This window comes from Haliotis rubra, unplaced genomic scaffold (assembly GCF_003918875.1).
Source record: "Haliotis rubra isolate DU_JTF1 unplaced genomic scaffold, ASM391887v1 Scf347, whole genome shotgun sequence".
Classification (NCBI taxonomy): domain Eukaryota; kingdom Metazoa; phylum Mollusca; class Gastropoda; order Lepetellida; family Haliotidae; genus Haliotis; species Haliotis rubra.
In genome coordinates, this window is record NW_025767021.1 from 563,121 (window position 1) to 588,744 (window position 25,624).

A 25,624-nucleotide genomic window follows, 5' to 3' on the forward strand; every position below is an offset into this window, starting at 1 on the left:
GGTGTCTGTATTACGTCATGAGTGGTGTCTGTACTACGTCAACAATATGATATGTATAATGTCCACAATGGTATATGTATAACGTCAACAATGTATCTGTATTACATCAACGCAGGTGTCTGTATTACGTCATGAGTGGTGCCTGTACTACGTCAACAATATGATATGTAAAATGTCCACAATGGTATCTGAATTACATCATCAATGGTATCTGCATTACATCAACACAGGTGTCCGTATTACGTCAACAATATCATATGTATAAGATCCACAATGGTATCTGTATTACGTCAACAATGGTATCTGTATTACGTCAACACAGGTGTCTGTATTACGTCATGAGTGGTGTCTGTACTACGTCAACAATATGATATGTATAACATCCACAATGGTATCTGTATTCCGTCAACAATGGTATCTGTATTACGTCAACACAGGTGTCTGTATTACGTCAACAATGGTATCTGTATTACATCAACACAGGTGTCTGTATTACGTCATGAGTGGTGGCTGTACTACGTCAACAATATGATATGTATAATGTCCACAATGGTACATGTATAACGTCAACAATATATCCGTATTACATCAACGCAGGTGTCTGTATTACGTCATGAGTGGTGCCTGTACTACGTCAACAATATGATATGTATAATGTCCACAATGGTATCTGTATTACATCATCAATGGTATCTGCATTACATCAACACAGGTGTCTGCATTACGTCATATCATATGCGTCAACAATGGTATCTGTATTACGTCAACAATATATTACGTCAACACAGGATATGTATAACATCCACAATGGTATCTGTATTACGTCAACAATGGTATCTGTATTACGTCAACAATATGATATGTATAATGTCCACAATGGTATCTGCATAACGTCAACAATATCATCTGTATAAGATCCACAATGGTATCTGTATTACGTCAACAATGGTATCTGTATTACGTCAACACGGGTGTCTGTATTACGTCATGAGTGGTGTATGTACTACGTCAACAATATGATATGTATAATGTCCACAATGGTATCTGTATTACGTCAACAATATGATATGTATAACATCCACAATGGTATCTGTATTACGTCAACAATGTATCTGTATGACGTCAACACAGGTGTTTGTATTACGTCAACAATATGGTATGTATAACATCCACAATGGTATCTGTATTACGTCAACAATATGGTTTGTATAACATCCACAATGGTATCTGTATTACGTCAACAATGTATCTGTATTACATCAACACAGGTGTCTGTATTACGTCAACAATGGTATCTGTATTACGTCAACAATGGCATCTGTATTACATCAACAATGGTATCTGTATTACGTCAACACAGGTGTCTGTATTACGTCGACGGTTATGTTTGAACTTCGTCAACAATGGTATCTGTATAACTTCATCAATGGTGTCTGTATTATATTTACGTCAGCAATGGTATATGTATTACGTCAACAAAAATGTCTGTATTACGTCGACGGTTTTATTACCCACGTGGTCAACGTATGGGTAGTTGCATACTAATCTCGTACGTCACACGTGTGTCGTATCGCGTTGACCTGTGTCGTAACGACTTGATCTGAGATTCTAACGATTTGATTGGATAACCGATGACCTCTCAGTTAGGTCACGTTGTGCGACGGAACTACTTTTTCATTCATAACAAACACGTCCCATTCATTCTACAACTTATATGCATTGTGGGAATGTAAATATTGCGAACGTTGCCGTATCGCTGTTTAGTTGTGAGTCGAAATGAGACATTATATGTTCGGTCGGTTACCAAGAGGGCAGACGAGCAAGGCGTAGTGACGTCATTACAGTGTGACGTCAAGCAAAAAGTGTACTACAGAACACCATTCTTCTGCAACCGCTTTATGAAACCGGTTTCGGTTTGAAACCATAAAAATAGAAAAATACGCTATTTTTTGCCAATTTATAGCATGTAAGATGTGGGTAATAAATAAAATACCACACTGGGTCTCATAACGACCTCGTCTAGTATTCTCTATATATTTGAGCTACGTCAACAACGGCATGTATTATGTCAATAATGGTATATGTGTTTCTCCAACAATAATGTCTGTATAACGACCGCCTCCGTGGTGTAGTGGTTAGAGCGTCCGCCCGGAGAGCGGAAGGTCGCGGGTTCGATCCCCGACCGCGTCATACCAAAAGACGTTAAAATATGGTACTTGTTGGTCCCTGCCTAGCGCTCGGCATTAATGGGTACAACAAGGACTGGTTGGCTCGGAGTCAGTATAATGTGTCTGAGTGGGGTATTCATGCTTCACTGCGGCATGGTATCTCAGTGGGCTAGCACTATAAAACCAGCTTCAGTCTGGGCTAGTACAAGTAGCCGCACATACACATACACACGCATGCACGTCGTCATATGAGCGAAATATTCTCAAGCACGACGTAAAACCCAATTTCACGTCACCTCACCTGTATAACGTCAATAAATGTATTTGACATATGCATACAATAAACAATACAATCCCATAACAAATCCTACTGGATAAGGGCGGTGGGGTAGCCTAGCTAGTGGTTAAAGCGTTGGCTCGTCACGCCGAAGACCCGGGTTCGAATCCCCACATGGGTACAATGTGTGAAGCCCATTTCTGGTGTCCCCCGCCGTGATGTTGCTGGAATATTGCTAAAAGCGGCGTAAAACCAAACTCAGTCAGTCAGTCCTACTGGACTTACCCATTTGGTTCAAGATAAGAGAGCTAAATCCATGTGCAGCACGTTATATTCTGATTCTACGAGTCCTGGTTGAAAAGCATAGTTACGACAATTTTGTTGATTTTATTGAAACATCAATATTTCCCTACTGTGTCAGGACACTCTTTTTTGTAAGTGAAACATAATTTTAAATTCTCATGACCTAACCCACTTCGTGCTGGTATAATCAGGTTATTTATTCATTTTCACAAACAAATGACCAATCTTTAAATGTACTGATATTTCCTTTTGCTTTTTATTGGCATGAACAGTTGTATATGCGATGGTTATAATACTCATGTTATCAGATTAGAAATAAAGAGTTGCCATACAGTTGCTATGCTCTTTCCTAAGGAAACAATGGCGTGACGTTACACTTAATCATAATGATGATTGATTGATTATTCATACATAACCACCAATGATTTCAGTGATGACGCCATTGACAAAAATGTATTTTTTGCCGTGTGGTTTCTGCCATGTCTCAAAGAAAAAGATATGTTTACAATATCTCATTTTGTGATTAATAACCTCAAAACCGCAAGGAATTCGTGATGAGTTTGCAACCTCAACTCATCGATGTCCTATAAATAGAATAATACGGGGAACCCATGGATTCCACTGTTTCCACCCACGCAGTTTGTTTCATTATTCAGATGGGGGGAATAGTAGCGCAAGCAACCCCTGACAACAAAAATGATATTTGCAATTGCTTCATGGAACATAACCAATATATTATCAAACATGGTTTATCTCATATTCTCGGTTCTCTTTAATCAGTATGTTGACAGTAATTGTTTTTATGCAACAAATTTAACCGCGTAAACAACAACCTATTCCCCCCTGCTTTGTAGATTCTTCCGGAGGTAGTCACATTATTTCAACCAATCAGAAGAGAGATGCATGGCTCTTGCGGTATCAATGTTGATTATGTTATGGCTGACGAAGTTAGTCACTCAGCTTGTGTATTCTCCTGATGTAAAGCGCTCTCGCTTGCTGATCACACATTATGGAGTTACCGGGTCTTTTGTCTGTGATATTTCTTCACGTTTTCATTCCAGTATGGGGTAAGTATATTGATTCAGAGTAGATTGTCGCGATTTTACGACATGCGAACATGTGTTCTGCCAAAAATATTCCCACAACGAATATTGGCGAGCGCATGCCTGTGAGCTCTGCCCTCGCTTTCTGTTAACGACGACATGCTGTTGACGGAGAGTAGAGAGGGAGACAAAGTTATCCTATCACATTGTCATATTATAACTGTAATTTTGTTAGAATCCGCTGAAAAGTTATCCTTTTGGTGTGGAAGGAAAATCAACAATGATGTAAAATAACCTAACGAGAAAACAAACGTAAACAAATCCAAAATATCAGACTGCGTGTTTTGAGAAGATGGGCGTGGCACGTTTTGCAGTGATATTACTATACCGACATTTACACCCCAAGTATGAACACATATATTACGTAAATTAAAAATACAATGATTAGTCTACCAAACCAAAATTGAAATATGATTGTGACGAAGTTGTCATTTGTGTAAAATACTGTTAAACTAACTATTACAAACTATAGAGAAAAAGAGGAATTTTGGTCTAGGATTTATATTCTTGTGTTTTAGTTTTGTTGGTGTCTCTATAGAATGGCCTACATATTAATATATACATTGTCATATATCGCTGTGTTCACCTAAAGTAAGTGTGTATTAGTGGTTCCTTAGAAAATCAGAGACGTCTTCAAGGCTTTCTCGAATTGATGTGATGTTTGACACCACACTGTTTTGCAGTCAGAAAGGTATATGTGTGTGTCATAGTGTGTGTCACACAGATTTGATAGAGGATTATTGAAAGTTGTGTTGCCTGCAGATCAAAGTGCATTCATCTCGGAAAGATTAGGAAGATGCAAGCCCGCTGTCAAATGTTGACGTAACCAGACACATCCAGTCACGATGCAACACTGGCTGATGTGGAGGACGTGTGTGTGTTATGACAGTAGTCTGCTGCTACGACGTGCTTGATTCAGAAAATTTGATATATAGCGTCAAGAATATTCTTCTTTTTGCTTTTACAACGGTATTGATCATCTAGTGTTGAGTTTCTAGCTGTTTTAATTGAAATAACTATGTGATTACCTAATTAGAAGTGATCTTCCTAATTTCACACACAGCCCTAATTAAAAAGACGGCACTTCATCAGGTGACAGAAGCTCTCAAGCATGCGGAAGAACCTATTGTTGCCAACATGAGCAACATCAGAGAAACACTGGCTTTGTGAGCTAAGAGTCAGCCATATTATGGTTATGGTAAAATGTTTTGATTAAGCAGCAATAAACATGGAGTGATGAGAAATCTTGTACATGACTACAGTGATCTAAATCTTACCCTTTACATTAGAGTTACAGCAAGGAAATTATGACTTTCATGTTGAAAGTCTGCTTGTGGTAATACTTCCATGATGATTCACAAGGGCCAAAGATTGACGTACTATACAATAACTTGAACACCCAAGGACCCTCATTCAGAAAATGTAGAAAATTAGCATCCAGAGGCAACTGTAAGACAAAAACAAGGTGGATGGGAGTGGGGGGGTCTTGAGGTTGCTGCTGTAATATTTGAATCTAGGGGCATTAGGCCTTACTTTCAAGGTTGACGAGCTGTAGAAGTATTATGTTTAAGCTGAACATCAAACCAGGACTCCAGCTTTTTTGTGGATAAGAAACAGCTACAGCACTAAGGGGAAACAGCTGTCTGTAACTTTTACCACTAGTCTAACTCAAGTCAAGTTTGTTTCGGGGTCTCTAAATCCACAGAGCATTTGTAATGTTACGAGCTGTCGTAACTATATAGATTATCATAGGCTTTTGATTGATGTAGTGCTACAAACACTTTAGGAATCGAGTACCTGGCTAGTAATAGGTTTCCATGTATGTTATTGACACTAAATGTATTAAAACAATGCGAACTGGCATGTTTTGGCAAATTTGACACTGTACCATGCACAGAGATCACAGTTGACCTTATCTGAACTGTAGATGAAAACTCAATGTTGGAAAGAATAGTCACTTCCCTCTTGCCGCCATATAGCTGGAATATTGCTGAGAGTGGCATAAAACTAAACTCACTCATGCACAAAGCAGCCCTTGCGTTATTGATTTAGGTCTTGGTTCAATTAATTGATAGGGATTAGAATTGTTGGAGGATGAAATAATATTTGTATGATCAATCTAAAAAGTAACATGTTTGTAAGACAGATTGATGTTCCCTAAGTAGTAGTAGACCGCGTCATACCAAAAGACGTTAAAATATGGTACTTGTTGGTCCCTGCCTGGCGTTCGGTATTAATGGGTACATCAAGGACTGGTCAGCTCGGAGTCAGTGTAATATGTCTGAGTGGGGTATTCATGCTTCACTGCGGCATGGTATCTCAGTGGGCTAGCACTATAAAACCAGCTTAAGTCTAGGCTAATACAAGCAGCCGCACATACACACGCATGAACGTCGTCATATGAGCGAAATATTCTCAAGAACAACGTTAAACCCAATTTCACCTCACCTCACCTTATGCTTGATTTAGCATATCTGAATTGTGTTGGGGGAAAGTCAGGATATAATATATATAATATAAAATGTTTAATTATGTCAATATCTTTTATCAAAGAAGGTAAACTCCAAGTGACACATCATATTCATATACAGTTTAGTATTGGTGTGTCTGAAGTCCACATTGATTTAGTCATAATATGACTGAAATATTGCTAATGTGACAAAATCTGAACTCACTCACTCACTCTCAAGTCCAAAGCCAAAGTCCACAAAACGGCCTGGTCAAAGTAGCAGTAAATCCAGGAAGATCAGATAATAATTTTAGAGATATATTCCAGTGTGCTGTTGTACAAAACAACCTTAGCGCTAAGACTACCTTAAGTCTATGTTAAAGGTATGGGAGTTACGGTCACCTTAAGCTAAGACTACCTTAAGTCTATGTTAAGTTTGTGGAGTTACTGTCATCTTGGCACTAAGATCGCTTTGTACAGCGACACCCAGTTCTTCATGGTCTGGCACCTGTTTCCAGTCCGAGTTTCAATGTAATAATTTGTGCCTTGTTTAAAACTGACACATTGTGTGATTGCCAAGGTAGTCATTAACTTGTATGGAGCTGTATAACATAAGATTTGGCAGGCAAACAACTTGGGTTTTCAGTCTGTTGGATGAAGAACACAAGTTTTGGCTACCACAGTAGTTCTCTCTTGGTCTTAACATTTTGGTATATGCCACTTAAAGAAATTTTGGTATAGTGTGTTAGTTGAGATCAAACTAATATTCAAAGTAAAACTGTTCAGTGATAATATCATGTGATGGTTAAATATAGCAGTTGTAAATGTGCTAGGGTTTGTCATGAAGTTGAACTGAAAAGTCGCATATGGGATCAGTTGGGATATTTTCACCCTTTAAGGGATTAAGGTGTTGCAAGTGACTGCTTGAGACACCATCATGCCGTGCCTCAGTTTGATTTATGAGTCCATTCTCCAGTAAATAATCTCAAGGTAAATCTCTCCCCTGTCACAGAGACAGGTCAATTTTACAGTCCAAGAGTTACGGCGCTTCGATCCCCTGAATACATGAGTGTACCATAATCTGGCGCCGGTCCAATTGGGCTTTCATATTCTGGCATCGGTGCCAGAATTGTCTATTTCCCAATACTTGACTCATCTCTAGTCACTGGTTCTAATAGTGGGCTCACTAATGTATTGACTCATGGTGCCTCCACTGTAACAGTCAGTGGTGTTGGGAAATACTACGCTTGTTTCCTAATTACCCCAATCAGCTAACTCAGAGGGTGCTCCTGGCTTTCTAATGTGTGCTGGAGTTATTTACATCTACTACAGTTGGTTATTCAGATGTTTAAGTTCTCATTTCCTCCAAGAATATGCGGCCCTAGTATTATTGATAGACTCATATAGCCTATGATTGCTATGTGTGTTTCTGACAGGTAAAAATGTGATGTAAGGATAATGGTTGCTTTTCTGCCAAAAACAATTTGTTGCTTTTTAAAGGTTTTGTGTGTATTTTCTTGTTTTAATGTATATTGTAGACTTGTCTTTCAATGGGGATGGTTGCGTGGGGTTTTGGATGGGTGGGTGCGGGGGAGGCTGGCTGGAAAGTAAAACCACGTGGTTAGATTTCTTGTGTCCTTTATGGCATGTTTGGTCAAGATGTGTTAGTGTAATATTTCATTTCTGATTGATGACTTCATAGTACATTAAATTCCAGACCAATTTCACTTCCCATTTCACCAAATCTTTTCATCAATATTCCAAGATGGAGTAGGCAACGGACTTGGTCACCATGTGCTTGAGGTAAATGACAAAAACCATGATGAAGTAGAGTTCAAATTATGTTTTGCAAACATGCAGATGAACATCTTTTTATCTATTTTTCCTAAAATCAGGTTTTTTTCACATGATATTTTGTGTCAGGACGACCGTGAAAATACAATGTTGACTCCCAGCTGAGTTTCTGTATTCCATCAAACATGCTGAAAACATGTCAAATTGTCATCCATCCTTTCAACCTTGTCCCAAATTATATTTGAGATACACGTAAGGCTTCTGGAAACACATCCAGCTTGTTAGCTCTGGGTGCTCTCCAGGCATAAGTACACACAGGTATTGATCAGTCCGACCCTTAGACTCGGTTCTGTCTCTCAGGCAGTTTGATGGATGTTTAAATGTTTTCAGCCCACTCGTACATGTCCAACTTGAGTTATTCAAGATTAGTTTGTAAGTCCTTGTCTAATGACATTCCCATGCTTGTCCATTTGGTGTTTGCCTGCTGTCATGAAGCTGTCTCAAACAAGTAAACCTGTGCTTAGCATGTCCTTTGGCCTATGTTAAGTTGAGTCCCAAATTTGAATTATTTGTTTTTGACTTTAACGCTCAGTAGAATGTCGGTCTGGTCCTCTAGTTCATCGATCGCATGAATAATTGGGCAGCTTCATTTCCAACAGGGGAAGTGATGACATATGTGATTATTGTGCAATCATAAAAATATATTTTTAAAAAAAAAAAATTATGTTTGTAACTATGGACATAGTTTCTGGTTGCTGTTTCTCCAAGTGAGTGAGTTTAATTTTACGCCACACTCAGCAATATTCCAGTTATATGGCAGTAGTCTGTAAATAATCAAGTCTGGACCAGACAATCCAGTGATCAACAGCAAGAGCGTCGATCTATGTAACTGGGAACCGATGACACGTGTCAACCAAGTCAGCAAGCTTGACCACCCAATCCGGTTAGTAGCCTCTCACGAGAAGCATGGGTTGCTGAAGATCAATTCTATCCTGGATCTTCTCGGGTCTGTTTCTCCAAGAACCTACTCTGTTCGAAGTAAAGGAAGTTCATTGGGCGTGTTCCATTATGCAATCTTGGTGCAGAGATGATCGTAACTCCCATACTTTAACTTAGATTTATGACAGTATTAATGCAGAGATCACTTTGTGGAACATGCTCCCAGGATTTGTTAGCTTGTATATTTGGTATTTAGACTTGGGTACCTCCTCCAAACATTTATGTTAGGATTTTGACGTCCTGGTCATGCTAACTTTCAAACACCTACATTTATTTGTCTGAAAGAGTGTAGTAAGGCCAAATAAAAAAAATGTTGTGGTTCCGATTACACCTCTTTAAAATTTAGTGTAGGTAGGTAGGATTTTTTTTTTGAATTTTTTTTTTTTAAGTTAAGTACAAACTAATAACACATTTATCAATGTGTAATTGTTTATTCAATCAAGCTTGCAGCCATTATGTCGACTTTTTCTATCAAGAATGACCGATGTCCGTCTGTGCCGGGAAAAAACAATGGTATCTGAACGCTTATTTTATTCATACCGCTTAAAAAAATAGGGTCAGCACCAGAATTCAAGGGTCGGTCAGGTAATCGGAACCACAACATCTCTTTTTTAGGCCTAACATACATATTCTGAAAATGTATTGTTATTTACTTGAAGGATATAGATTAAGAAATATTGTGATTGTGTTTGAGTCCCTGAATGTTCTGTCTGTGGGCCACTAAATCGGTAAACACAAACACCAACTTCACTCCCGGTTTTCCTCTCACGTTAATCCAGCAGGCCGGGATTTATCTGAAATACTCCTCAAAATGGCATCAAACTTCTCTCGCTCAGTGTTACCCAACTCTTACTTCGGGCCACGTATCCTAATTGATTTGAAGTACAAGCTCCCAGTTGTTCAGGCAGAACACCAGAGTGTTGTTAACATTTTCAAAATTGGATAAGTTTATGCAAATCGGTTTTGAAATTTCCATGATAAGTTGTTGATGAACAAACCACTCTGGATGCAGTACAATGTGGTGATACAGACCAAATACAGGGGGTATTTAAATGTGTGAGTTGATCAGCTACTCAATTAGATTACTGCATTAGACGGTAATTTGCCATCCTAATTAAGCTGTTGACTTTTGATAAAAGCACAACAAACTTGAAATGTCAAACCTTCTTATCAAAGCATGTTTTTTTATTGCTGAAGTGTAAAGACTTTCTGGAGCAAACTGAAAATCCTGTTGTGCAGGTATTTGGCCAACCATTAGTGCTTCATAAAGCTTCTTATCACAGGTGAAATTAGCAGCTTCTTACAAGCTTTTACTGGACCATTTTCTGCCAATAATGGTTTGGATCAGTGCCAAGTAAGTTCTGTTGAAAACAAGCCCATGAGGACTGTGTGGGACTGCACTGAATTTCACTGATGTGAGGTACGGGTCACTCTGTTGCCATAGTGATGTAATTTGGTTACATATGTTATTCAGACGCTTTGTATCCCAGTGGAGTTCAGTGAAAGTTGGTATAGGCGCCAAGTATCTATTGGCTATTTAGTCCGTAGTGCCCAGCTGGTGTCTAGCAAGTACTTCACCTTATTAGGGATGACAGGATATTGATTAACATTGTTAACGAACCATTTTCACACTGTCTACAAAAAGATCTGTTTTTATCCGCTGCTCATGTTTTCGTTTGCTTTGTGAACTTTCGTTGCAAATCACTTGCACTACTTTAAGCCAGGTCTATTGAATCAATACCTGAACAGGATTTGTAAATGCTTTTTCACCTGAAGAGTTCAAACCTATCCATGTTATACATTAAAGAACAAATACAGTAGAGTGTGTCTTCAAATACTTGAGTTTGATTTTATGTGTTTGAAAGTATTCTTTGTTTTCCTTGGAGAGTTGCCATGTTACCACAACCAGTTCCAGTGCCTTACACTCCCCAAAAGACAAACTCCTGTGTCCTGAAACACAAACAGATGCAGATGTGTAAGCTGGTTTATTTCCTTGCTGACATTCTAGGTTTTATTCTTTACAAGCACTCGTAGTCTAAATATCCTTCGTTCAGTTGTATTGATTCTTATAAGTATGATTACGGTATCAAAGAATGTGAATCGTAACAACAATGTCAAGAATGTTTTCATACTTTTCAACAACCCTTAAACATGTTAAACATTTTAAGAATATAATCAAAATTGAAAAGAACTGATTGCTTTTTACTAAATGACAATTTCTGTGTTCAACACAAGAAATTGTGCACTCGTTAGCTAAATCTGTAAGACGAAAGTGTACAATAGGTTGAATGACAAAATAACCTTTACATACATACTAACATTTGTATAGCGCCGATATCCAGCTCAAAGGTGCTTTGTTTTTCCCTCGTTCACTGGATATCAATCTCAACGGCACATCATATTGTCAATCTCAACTCCCTGGGGAGCATACAAGTCTTGCAGCCACTAGGTGCACCGAGTTATTGTGGCATTCCCATCCTTACGAGGTACCCATTCACAGCTGGGTGGACTTGGACACATAGGCACAGTACTTTGTCGAAGTTTACAGCACGTTGCCTGTACCCGCAACTAGGTGTTTGTACGTATTCATGTGGCCACCATCTGGTCATATACCAACAGATTCGTGGGTTCTTTTAAGTGCACAGGGTTGTGTACTGTACACTAGGGGTTGTGATAACACTGAAAGAGTCTGCACACAAAGTTGACTCCAAGGTTTTTACACCCGGTCACAGGTGGGCTCGATCCCGTCATCTCAAGCTCGCTGGATCACTAGCCTGGCGCTTTAGCCAGTTCGCCCACCACGCCCCCAAAACAACACTGAACACGTGACATCACAGTCCAATTTGTGTTTTGTTTTTCTCATTAACAACAAATTAATCTAATGTCTTCTGTGCTGTAAGTTTTGTCATGAAGATCTGGGTCATGAGTCTAAAATATGTCTTTAATGATAATGTTTATCAAAAGACTAGTCATCTTAAGTTTTTTTGTTACCAAAACAGAGGAGGGAAGGTGCTTTTGAATAATAATTACAAGTATTTCAAAGAAAAGGTTTCATAGACAAAGTGTTGCTTATCTTTACCAACAACAAACCAAGAAATATGTAAACATTGATTTGTGATGAAGTACTTGTCCATGTTGACTTCTTAATGCTGACTGGGTTGACATGTATAGTGTCAGCAGGTTAAGACACTGCAGAGGCCCAGATAAGCTGCGTATCTGGGTAATACGCATAGAAAATTTCCAATTACGCACTTAAAAAATAATTGTTGCGTACCAATTACGCATTTATAATGTTGGATACGAAAAAAGTTTAAAACAAATGCGTACGGAATATATTTATAAAAATCGCTTGCGTAATGAAAAAGACATTGATTGCTATCAAGTTGTACTGTTAGTATAGGACTAGTGTTGTACTGTCAGTACAGGATGAGTGATATTTTATGAAATCATTTCCATTATATTTAAGTTGGTTTTGATTAGGTATGACATGAGGCAGGAACATACCTGCTTAGTAAACTTACTCAATGACGTAATACTTAGGTGAGTAAAATGACTGAAATACGCACATATTTGAAAGCAGTGGGTAACGGAAAATGAAATACCCACTCAACATTCATAATACCCACTCCAAAAAAATACAGTGGGTACAGTACCCACATGAGCTAAATCTTATCTGGGGCTCTGACACTGTGAGAAATAGACTGCAAGTTGCTCTATTGCATGTGTAATCATGAGGTTGTCTGTAGTATACACGTCTTACATATTCAAGCAATACCCTTGGTGCATTCTGGAACAGTTCTCACTTCATCATTCTTTTCTAATACACAGATTCTTGGGCCTTTTATAAAACATCATTCATTATTCAAGGTATGAATGTGTTACAGAGTGCAAGAGTCTGGGGCTTTATCAAGGGAGTTGCATAGTATGTAAAATGAATAGGCGGTAGGGTAGGGTAGGCTCATGGTTAAAGTGTTCACTTGTCACACCAAATCCTGGTTTTGATTGCCGACATGGGTACAATGTGTGAATAGATTTCTGATGTCTGTGTGACATTTCTGGAATGTTAAAAGTGGCGTTAAACTCACTCACTCACTCACTGTTAAATGAACAAACTGAGTGAAAAAGATACAATGTGAGGATGGCCCAGGTTTAATGCATCCATCTTAGTCTCATGGTGCTGGGTGTTCTGCCTTAGCTTATAGCCAGCATCCACTGACCACAAAAACAGTTTTAACCACATTTTACCTTACCTCACCTCCACCTTGTAACTACCCTTTAGTTTGAGATGTTAAAGGGTTCAACTGTTTGGCAGAGTGGGCATGTGTAGAGCCTCCATGTGTTTGGCTCAATGCCTGGCCGTCCTGAATTCACAGTTTGTTTTATTTTGGGATGAATTATGGATGATGAACTCCATGCCGTGTTAATAATCATGTCATAACTCGTCTTATCAGAACTCAACAGAATATTCCGACGAGATAAATATGTGGAAAATGCAAGTGGAAAATATTTTGACCTAACTTTCAGTGACTGGAGTTCCGCGGTATTCAACAGCAGACAGGGGAGCTCAGGGATCAGATTCTTTGGATGCCTATATAAGTTTAAAATTAAACCGAAACTATGAATTATGTGTTGAAGTGAAAGATTTATTTTAAAGATAATTGTGAAGTGTGGTGAACTTTGAATGTGTTTAAGAGTTTGTAAATGTGGTGTATGGAACACTGGATACTGGGTGTGTCCTAACTTGGTGTTTTAGGATAAAGTTTAAAGATAAGTGGTGTAAAGTTTCTAAATGCTGGGATTGTACAACACATGCATGTTGTTTTAGATGGACGTGACAGGCCTACATAATTACTTACATAGGGGCACTTTTTGAAGGAGGAAAGTACAAATTGGAGAGTCACGAAAGATAAACAAGTCTGTGTCATTCTGACATTGTTCCGTAATTCATTTCAGATATTGTGTCATTTCTATTAAGAATTTTAGTAGGAATTCGTTCTGTTAGAATTTCTGAAATCCTTGACATAGCATGTTCCTGCCGGTTTATGCCCGGACTGTCGACAACAAGAAATAATCCGTCCAAAATACTTGTCGACAGTCCGGGAAAAGGGAGGTGATGTTCTACATGAGTGACTTCACTCCCAGTGTTCTCGAATTAACAAACTAATTAAAACAGAGTGTGATATATATAGTAGACAATATATATATTGTGCCAACCTTCCAAATTATGTTTACAAAAGCATTTCGATAATCCTTCTACTCCAAATATCACAAAATAATTTGTAAGCTCTCCGTTTCTCATGTTGTTGCATGTTAAACTCCAAAATGGTAATCCCTCCACTCGCATAACGTAAAATAATAATCTGTTTTTGCAACCTTAATTCTCTTGCAAATTGTTAAAACGACATTCTCTTTAATCTACTTAATTCATTAGCTGCCATGGCCACTTGCAACCACTAAGCAAACATTCTCTTTCATTAATTAACACCGTCACGGTATGTTGACCACGCGATGTCGACATTCCGGGTTTTTTGTTTTGTCGACAGTTAGGGACATCCTATTTTTCATTTGTCGACAGATCGGGCTGACACCTTCCTGCCAGTAGGGACTAAGAAATAAATTAGACTGAGCATTGAGCAAAACTGTCTATACTTAATGCCACGGATGAAGATGCTATATTATGTTTGTTTGTTGTTAAGCGCCTCACCCAGCAATATTCCAGCTATATGACTGCGGTCTGTAAATAAGCGAGTCTGGACCAGACAATCCAGTGATCAACATCATGAACATCAATCAACGCAGTTGGGTTCCGATGACATTGTGAGCCTGACCACCTGATCCCGTTGGTCGCGATTGCCGCTTATGACAAGCATGGTTGCTGAAGACCAATTCTAACCCGGATCTTCAGGGGTCGAAGGTGCTTTAATCAGCAGATGATCGATAGAGATGGATAGATAGTTGAATTTGATAGAATAATTACATAAATTAGTGTATTTCTTATTTTACAAACATTACATGAATATTGATTATATATATATCTCATATATGATAACTTCAGAATACCTATACATCATATCAGCATGTTCAAGACTGCACTGTAACTGGGTGAGAAAGAATAACACAAAAACTGTTGTAAGTGTTTACTGGAATCTAGGATTGTTGAAATGAAGGAGAGAAAACTACCACCCAATCCTGTACAGTTAGATGATTGTTGACATTTCTCACCAAGCCAGTGGTATGTATGGAAGTCCGCCACAATGCCAATCCTGCACGAACTGTGCACTTAGGTGCAGTGCTGGCGGAGAGAGGAAGTACGGACTTGGTATCAGCACATGCTCATCACTGCATTGTTTGGCTTAAACACATGCCCCGTGTCATGTAGACGGGCAACAAACACTTTAACAGATCAACTGGAAGTAATATGTCTAATCTGGCATGTTTGCATGTTAGCTGAACATGATTTATTTGTTTAGTCAGCAATATTAAAGCTCTATGATAGCATCTCGTAGATAATTGAATCTGGACCAGACAATCTAGTGATCGATATTGTGAACACCATTCCACTCCAGTTGGATACAACAAATGAAACAGATGCTATCAACCAAGTCGCTGAGTCTGGACCAGACAATCTAGTGATTGATATTATGAACACCATTCCACTCCAGTTGGATACAACAAATGAAACAGATGCTATCAACCAAATCACTGAGTCTGACTACCCAGTCAAAGGTCATTATGATGTATTTAATATGCAGTGCATCCCTCCAGTACTGTACATTCTATAGGCTGGCATAAAATCTGAGCGACCTCAGGACCCACCTCTATTTCACACATTACAGCTACAACAGCAGAACTATTAAATGTCCATTCAGCATGAGTCAAGAATGATTTGTTCAAGCTGAGAAACCTACACACATATTTGTTTTGAGGCCCCTTGTTATTCCCGACTGTGAGTTGAGGGAAGTGTACAACAGGAGGAATGTCCACCAGCCTGACGAGGAATGTCGGGGTGAACATTCTCTCAATGCACATTGCATATGGTGATTACACTCCATACCCTGTGTGTACAATATGTCTCCCTGGGGCGTCATGGGCAGAGCAGATCACAGCAAGGACTCATATGGTAATCTGTAAAATTCATCAACCCATTTCGATTTATTTCATCATAAAACCTCAGACTGGGAAAATTGGGGAATGAACGTGGCTATCCTTTGTGGTCACATGTTGAGCTTGCTTCACTGGGCTCACACGACCAGCTGAAATAAATTCAGAAATATGGATGCAGTATGTCTAAACATGAGTGAATTGAAGAATACATAGTCTTGGATAGAGTAAGCTGACATCGGTTAGATGGCATCAGTCTCAAACTCATTGTTTTAATTTGTGTATATTCGATTTAAATCAATGTGTCTATTTTAATAGTGGAAATTCGATGTGACATATCCACTCACTCACTCACTCACTGACTCAAAGGCAAAAATATTCTATGTATTTTCATCAATATTCATCAGGTCGGATATGTAGGATGTATTTACTAATTTAGTTTATGATACCTGGGGATTCTTATTTTGTGAAAATCTTATGATAATTTAAGTTGTGCTTGTCTTATAACAGTGTATGTAGAAATGAACTGTGGAATTAATCAGCCCACTTATCACAAGATCATCTCTCCACTTGTCACCTCTTCCTGTGCAGACCATGTCATGTGACACCCGTGGTGACTCTCATTATGTTGACCAAGGCCATCTGCTATTGTACCACACTAGAACACTATGTTCCACAGATTGGAGTCTGGGCAGATTAATTAGCAGTAGCCCATTGAGCTGACTTGAACGTATCCACAGGGCTGGTATCCACATTTGCGTTATACTTTGGCACAATGCTCTCTGAAGAGTGGATAAAGGTCTGAATACATGTGGCTATGTTAGTGTCAGGACCCAAAAGTCTATATTGCTTATCATAAATATACTTCCTGTGTCCCTATCTATCATACCTGTAAAATATACCTGCCTGAAAAAGACTCACCACCTTTTCCTACCACACTATAATTTTTGGAAAAATCTATGCCACATTCTTATTGTCTGTCCCTGTTACAGATTTTTGTCACTCAATAACCTGTTTGAACAATCTTTCTACCTCCAACTGATCGTTGCTAAACATATATCCAATAAAACACATAAATGTTTACCCGTGAAGGCCTGGGGTAAGAGGCGACTGACAGGATCGGGTGATCAGGCTCGATGACCTGGTTGACACATGTCATCGGTTCCCAATTGTGCAGATTGATGCTCATGCTGTTGATCACTGGATTGTCTGGTGCAGACTCGATTATTTACAGACCGCCACCATACAGCTGGAATATTCTGAGTGCGGCGTAAACCTAAACTCACTCACTCATAAATGTTATGACCCGTGAAGATCTGAGTTAGAATTGGCCTTCAGCAACCCTTGCTTGTTGTAAGAAGTGACTAATGGGATCAGGTGGTCGGCTCAGAATATTTTAGTCTATTCTTATGATTGAGTGAGTGAGTTTAGTTTTACACCACACTGAGCAATATTCCAGCTATATGGAGGCGGTCTGTAAATAATCAAGTCTGGACCAGACAATCCAGTGATCAACAGCATGAGCATCAATCTGTGCAAATGGGAACTGATGACATGCGCCAATGAAGTCATTGAGCCTAACCACCCCATCTCGTTAATCGCCTCTTACGACAAGCATGGGTTACTGAAGATCAATATTCTAACCCGGACCTTCACAAGTACTATTCTTATGAATAAATACGTCAAGAGGAGTAACTTCACTCACTTCCTGTTTGATCATTAACGTACAAGAGCCTGCAGACAACAGTATGAAATCCGCAGATAAATGACTCATTTAATGAGGAGACATCAGTCCATTTATGGCATATTACCCTTTTTACAGTTTATTGAAGAAAATACAATTCTTCGCTACCCAATTAAATGCCAGAGAATCACATACAGTTTAATCACATGTGTCATGTATGTTTCAGCCACGAAGGACGCAGCACGACAATGTCCAGAGCTGGTGCAGGAGACTGGTTATTTCACGGCAGTGCACAGCAACACTTGCTACATGTTCGTGAACAAGGAGGAGTACTGGACGGCTGCATCCTCCCACTGTCAGGGGATGGGGGGGGTGAACCTCATCACCATCATGAACGGCGGCGTCATGAACTTTATTAAGTCAACGCTCAGCTCCCATAAACTTGGCTGGAACAATAAGGGAGTGTGGATCGGAGCCCAGTACTACGAGGATAGGGGATGGGTATGGACTACTGGTGGGTACTTGCAAGGCAGTTCATACAGTGATTATCCATCTAACTTGCATACCTTACATCCTTATGATTGGCTATTTGTTATGCTTTACATCCTTATGATTGGTTGTCTCTTATAAATATCTTACATCTTTATCATGCATATGATAGGCTATCTCTTATACCTTACATCCTTATGATTTGCTATCTCTTATACATTACATCCTTATCATTGGCTATCTCTTGTATTTTTCATTTGAAAATTGTGTTTAGAAACAAAACCTTGTATCAACATTCCGCCTAGAGTACATAGTACCATGACACATCAATAATTTGAATATAGTTGCTCTGAATCAGCACTTTCACCTTGTATTTGCTTCTTGTTTCAGGGGAGAAGGTGTCATATTCATATTGGGCCAGAGACGAGCCTAGCAAGACGTTACTTTGGTCCATCGAGAACTGTGCCTTGATGAGGAGGGAGGACGGCTGGCACTGGCACGACTACCACTGCGGCGCCTTAAAGTTCCACTACTACTACATATGCCAGTTCCGTAAGTCTCAATTATTGAAAGTTATGTGTAAGAGCTGGAGATGTTAAATAGTCCTTTTAAATGTTTCACAATGCACTGAAAATGGTAAAGGATTTGTTACCATGGCTACAAAAAGGGTAATATTCTGTATTAACATTGAAAAATAGTGGTAATTCATTGTTTTTATATTTTGAACTCATGAAACTGTTTTACTGAGTAATATTCACTTAATCAAAGTAATTGTTCCCCCTTCATATTTCAAAATTCAACCAAGACAAAAAGGATTTACTCTTAGTCTTATCTTGAAATATTGTTTTAGCTGAAGTGGGAAATATAGATTTGTTTCAGAGGAACATTTTTGAGTATGATCCCTTAAATTTGGACATAAAGGATCAGAGAAGTTGATAGTTGATGTGTGGAAAGATCAAATATATATTATATCATCTGATCCTGTAGCGACAATAGCCGTGACCACGTCCACAACAGAGCTACCTGTAATAATCGTTAAGCAAGTTGATCTTCGTCTCATGAAACATCATAGTCTAGAAGGTTTGTAGCAAACTCAGAATTTGTCTCCACTGTGTGCTGACACTAACAACGTTTTCTAGTAACCATGGCGACTGTGAGTTTGTAGAGCCACAAGTTGACCTTGCTTGCTGCATGCTTGTGGTGTCGTTTGTTAAAGTTGGAACCTGTGTCTAAGATTGTAACTTGATTGTATGTTATAATAAAGTCAAACTTCAATGTTTAGAAACAATAAGTTTAAGTTCTTTTCCACAAAGTGATTGTAGTGCTAAAAAAATCATTACACACATGAGATCAAAAGTTGAAAGGGGCCCAGATGATATGTGTTTTGAAGTAGGTTTAGAGGCTAGTCATAATATTGCTATTTAACATCCTTTAACATTATGTAAATGTTATGATATATAAATGTTCATAACTGAACAAACAAAAATACTAAAATGTAAGATTGTTTGTGTTAAAAGAACCCCAATAAAACATACAGTGACAATATATTTCAAACCGCAAGTGCGTTATCCATGTTCACTCAACTTAACAAGGGGAGGTAACTCTACTTTCTTGTGATCGACTTGGAACATTTGCTGTTCCAGTGTAAAATGCATGAAGTTGCTTCTGAGAGAGTTTTGGGGATTATTACAGTATGCAATGTTACATACTTACAATACATGCATGGTTTTGTGTAAAGTTTTTAGTTTGGGTATGTGTGGGGTGTTTTCAGCGTGGAGGCAAATTGTTTGGGTTGCTATGATACCGCATGGAATAGCATGGTATTTGTTGACAAGACAAGCGCCGTACTGGTACTAATTCTGTTCGTGAATTTGACTCTGTGAATTTTCAAATGGCAGTTTCCAAATTTGAAGTTCTCGCATTCTGTTGGCCATGCTTACTGTAAATAAGTGCTAATTTTGTTCAATAAATATTTCCTTCAAATCTGTTTTCCAAATTTTCTGTCAAATATAAGTATAAGTCTTTCTTCATGATATCAGCTGTTGTATATTGAACAGATTTGTATGGAATATTACTACTTTTACATAAATAATAATGATAATAATATTGAATATATCAAAATCTCTGGATAATATTAACTCAGTCAGATTTCTTATTTATAACACTTCTTTATAAAATATTCATTACTCACAGACTGTCAAAAACATCATGATCTCATACATGCCTGTGAAGAGTTAAGTCCCTTGTCTGGAACCCATGTGTTTGGGTTCATGTCCCAGATTCATGGTTGATGTGAACCCTGGTTTGTCAACACAAGCCTTGGGCAGAAACCAGGATTTATACTCCGCAAATCTTAAAATAACTATATTTTTGGGATAAAAAATAGCCCTTCCTGATGTTCACTACTATTGTATCAGTGAAATAGTGGCCATTTCTAACCCTGTTGTGTTCACTGCTTAGCTGTTGTTAGCTGTCCTGCATTATAGGACTGGATATATTCAGAGCCATGTTAAGCTGATTTTGAAACATAATCACAGATTCCTGTGAGATTTCTTGTCACATGCTGTATTCTGCTATTATGTTGTTTCAATCCAGCCATTGCCCACTCCTACCAAGGCAACGGTCATCTCGCCCACACAGCATCCTCTGGACAACATGAAGACAATGGAAACAGTAAGTTCTCACATCAGTGAATTCTTCAGACTAAAGCGTTATTATGTATTATCTTACCTTCATGTAAAATACTTTAATTTCATTGGTGAGTGACACTGCTACAAAGACGTACATCAGACCGTATTACCCTCGAGAGAAGCATACAATTTATACTACTTATACTACATATTTGTTTTATTTAATTTTGAACATGTTTGATATGTGCAATTGTTTTTATTTCATTATTAATGGTGAAACTGAAAACAATTTGTTTAGTGGTAGATAACCAAAAAATAATCCTGAATTCAGGACCTTATCAGATTTCTATGCAATTACTTCAAATAATAAATGCTAACATCCAGCTAGACGACGCTGTTGTTTTTCGAACCCGGGTCTTCGGCGTGACGGGCCAACGCTTTAACCACTAGGCTACCCCACCGCCCCTCTCTGTTTTTAGAGCACACCGCAGCATGCTGCACTTAACGACGAACAGACACTTGACTTTTATTCAAGGTTCACTATGTTTTGCTGTTCCAGTGTCGATTCTGTTGACTGTGATTGGGTTTGCTGGCCTCGTCATCTTTGCAATGCTGCTGATCTTCTTCATCTACAGGAAGAGGTACAGTTGTTCAACCAATTAAAATCTGGATTGTATTATGCTAAAACCTATCAACCCTGGGTCCAGATCCACAAAATGTTTGTTGCCCTACAACGTTCATAAGTTTATGATATACTATAGAGTTAAGACAGGTCTTAACATTACGAACCCTTTGTGGATTGGGACCAAGACCTCTATCTTATCAGCATTACTGTCTACTGAACTGACCAAACAATAGCAGCAGATGCATGGTGTCATCCTTGGTCTTTTACCTCTGTGCTTTGTTATTTGCATACGATCTTATTGCTAAGACAATCATAAACAGTGTGCGTAATAGCCACTGGCCTGCTAGCCCATGACAAGTAAAAATCCAGTCGGGCCAGTAAATCTCCACAGTCACTGGCCCGACTGGCTGTGAATTTTCATGGGGTCATTTTGTAAATACTTGTTAAGTTAGAATACACTTTTAAATCATACAAGATTATGGCCTGATAAAAATGTACATCATATTAGCAGCTTAACGATGCAGCTCATGTCTACATTCAAATTTGGGGCTTGTGAATTATTTTGTGGTCTAGTAACTTTCAGGGATAGCTAGCCCGACTGGCTAGCAAAATTTGGAAACTATTTCTCACACTGATCATAAATGCATCCTATAGCAATGTATGAAATAAGGCCCGTCCGACAGCCCGAGATGGGTTAGATTTCAGACGGACGGTCTAGATTTACAGCTTGTCTGGTAAAAAAATTAGATGTTATATACATCTGAACCATATCTTGGAGTCTGGTCTGGTTATATCCATTTTGGACTGGTAACATTTTGAAGTTACCAGCCCTGATGTTAGGCTGGGGTTTTGGCTTATTTCATACACTGCCTATAGAGTGGGAGTTTAACACCTGTAGCCAACAGACCACTGTGTTGAATAGGAACATTTGTATGACGGTCCAGGACTAGCTTGTTTGAGATTAAGGTAGTGAGCTGCTTAGGGCCTTTTGTCTTGAAGAAATCATAACACTACAACTATAGTAAGTCTTTGTTGAAGAATGGGGAGAACAGCAGTCTTAGCCCTAAGGGACCGTTCATAATTTATGGCCAGGGGTGTGTGATGATGATTTTTATGGAGAAGCATGTACAATGTGAATGACCCCCCCTAAAATTTATGTGCAAAGTAAGTGATCCCCCCTGCATGTCATGTACATAATCAATGACCCCCCTCCCCTTCCAATATGTTTTAAGCATAATTTTTAAATATTTCTATGTACAAAATTGCTGACCCCCAAGAAAGAAACATATGTACAAAATTGATGACCCCCTCACCTCCCCAGAACAAAATGGGTGACCCCCTTAAAATCATCATCCCCCCTAGCCATAAATTATGAACGGTCCCTAAGTCAGCTTTGTGGGATAGGACCCAGTCTAATGTCTCGAGGTGATTGTGGGGACAAAAATATATAAACTCCTGTAATTTTAGCATAGGCTTTTGAGAGTCATAGTGTTAAGACTGATTTGAGGACAGGATTTATTTTAGTTATGTTGGCACAACAATAGTTAGTGGTCCACTGCCTTGTCCCCCAGAGCAGTTGACACTTCCGCACTACAACTCTGTGTTTGAGTCTAATGATAATCTTCATGTTAAGTCTGTTTATAAACAATGCTGGATGTGTTTGTTGCAGGCAACGAGACAAGCACAACGGTGAGGAGATGGTTGTGAGATTCGACAACCAGGCGTATGGACGCGTCAATCAGAACGAACAGGGCTATGCAACAGTAGGGGAAAACAATGAGTCCAATGGCCGACGCCCAGTCAGCAGCATGTACATGTCCCCCGATGAGGTCAACACTCTGTATGAGGAGGTCAACAAGGAGGTCAACCATGGTGTTAACACTTTCAGGAAGGACACAAACTGCCTTGCAGGTCAGCCACCTCCGCCACCACCTCCCAGGTCTGATTCCGCCTCTGTAGCTTCTATCTGTGAAGGTGCCACATCAGGAATCGCGAGTAGTGATGACGTCTCCACATCGCAAGAAGAAGAACCCTATATTGAGCCTTTGATTGGAGCTGCCTCCAAGGAGGAGAGTGACTTAAAGGGATGTAACCTGTATGTGGACATGAAGGGGGGTTCTAAGTCTTCTGTTCATGATGTTCCCCCCGAGAAGATGAAGCAGCTGATGGAAGAACACACCTACACGAACACTTCCGAGATTAATTCTGACACAGAGAATCACTACGAGGACCTCCCGCCTCGACTTTGAAGTGTCAAAGGTGTGAGGACTGTGACATGGAGAAAACAGGCTATGATGTTGCTTGACCGAGAGAGAAATATGTGTGTATTATGACTCTCCTCAGTGGTAGACGGTCATCAGAAGAACTGGTCATGAAAGTCAATCCACTTGCACAGTGTTAAACAACATTTACCTTTGCTGTGATGTCATTTTTAAGACTTTCCATCCATGAATATTCAAGCATGAATAGAATTGATGCAGATGTTCACTCAAGCTTTGATATCTGGAAATCTGCATGGACAATCAAAACCAGTTCTCTGTGGTAGACAGGTGCCCAGTAAATCCACCCTCAGCGCCACCTATGATCTCTGTGCCCTGACTCGGAGATCATTCACCAGGGAAGCAGCTAGAACAATCTGGGTGTGCCAACATTACCAACATGGCTGCTCTTCAACACCGGGCTCTCTATCTTGGGCCCTGATGCTAATTTAACACTGTGAAACAATAACTCTGCTCTCAACCAAATCAAAAGCAGATAATGATGATTCTGTGATGGGACAACTGTGGCTTTTTCTTCATGAAATGTTAGCCAATCAAACTATGGCATATGCGGTGTAGCTTCGTCTGTTGATGGTCCATGAACACGGTGAACACATGATTGACCTATGCAGACATTGAGTATGAGTTCTATTAATCAAGATGGTCCAGCTGCATGGTGGCCATAGTAACAGATGCTGTAGCTATGATCCGTCTGTAGATGGGAGGGAGGGAGTCTAAATACAGCCTGAAGTTAATAAGGATACTGAGCATGTTGATATATAAATAATATCAACTGAATGTTTGAGAGAGATGGGTAGTACAGATGCAGATATATTTGTTTGTAAACTTTCATGATTTGTTAGGTTGAAAATAATCTTTTTGTGATAGATCATTACGTTTCAAAATTGTATTTACAATAAAATAACAATTTTCAGCACGGTGCTGTTATGATTTTGAATAATTTATTTATGTTGACAGAATCTACATTTTAATGGTTTTACACTTTTCAATGTGAATAGAATGTAAAGCTGTGAGGTACTTGACAATGCTGAGTAGAGAACTTGGTGCAATTTAAATACAAGGGCATACATTGATATGGCTAAACCAGCTTTATTCTGGCATATATGAAATAGCTGATGGTGACTTTCCATGTTTCTTTTCACAGAAAGTGTATAAATTGTTGCAATTGGTTACCATCTGTGCCGTGCTATTTAGACTGACTTTGTTAAGCATCAACTGATAACATTTTATTTGTAATATGTAAGATTCTCACTTCATCATTGATAACATAGGGCAGCTAGGGAGATTATATTTCAGACACGTAGCCAACTGAGATGATATCATCGTGATGCACTCCCCTATGCTGTGTACTGTTAGCATGGTTACTATCTTATTGTTACCATGGTTACTATCTTAGTGCTGTATTTATACTTCATGGAGTTTCACCTGTATTATGGAAAAAGCCATACAGGAGTATTACAATTTCTGTTGTATGTGCTTTCATACCCTGCGTATATAGACAAATGCATATGTGTATCTTAGGTTGAATTAATGGCATTGTCTTGCCTAAATGCTTATAGAATACATGTTACACAGAAAAAGATGTTCCAGGTGCCAAATTATATCAACCAGCATGTACTTGTATCCAGCATCATATGCATGTGTGCCCCAGATTATCTCAAGGTGATTGCAGAGTTATCAGTTTACTTATAAATGGCTACCATAATTAGTATTTTGGAAGAAC

At 38.9% G+C, this 25,624-nt stretch overlaps 1 protein-coding gene across 2 annotated transcripts; it reads left to right on the top strand.

Annotated features, from left to right (window-relative positions):
* Window positions 1-3,665: 3,665 nt before the first annotated feature.
* On the top strand, window positions 3,666-24,366 carry LOC124284882. Of its 2 annotated transcripts, XM_046721012.1 has the most exons (7): window positions 3,666-3,815; window positions 18,105-18,392; window positions 18,758-18,919; window positions 19,355-19,447; window positions 20,963-21,040; window positions 21,557-21,638; window positions 23,292-24,366. In XM_046721012.1, the coding sequence occupies exons 1-7, from the start codon at window positions 3,758-3,760 to the stop codon at window positions 23,869-23,871; spliced, it is 1,341 nt and encodes a 446-aa protein (XP_046576968.1). In that variant the 5' UTR covers window positions 3,666-3,757; the 3' UTR covers window positions 23,872-24,366. The 2 variants fall into 2 exon arrangements, with proteins under 2 accessions (XP_046576968.1, XP_046576969.1); XM_046721013.1 differs by lacking the exon at window positions 19,355-19,447.
* Window positions 24,367-25,624: the final 1,258 nt, after the last annotated feature.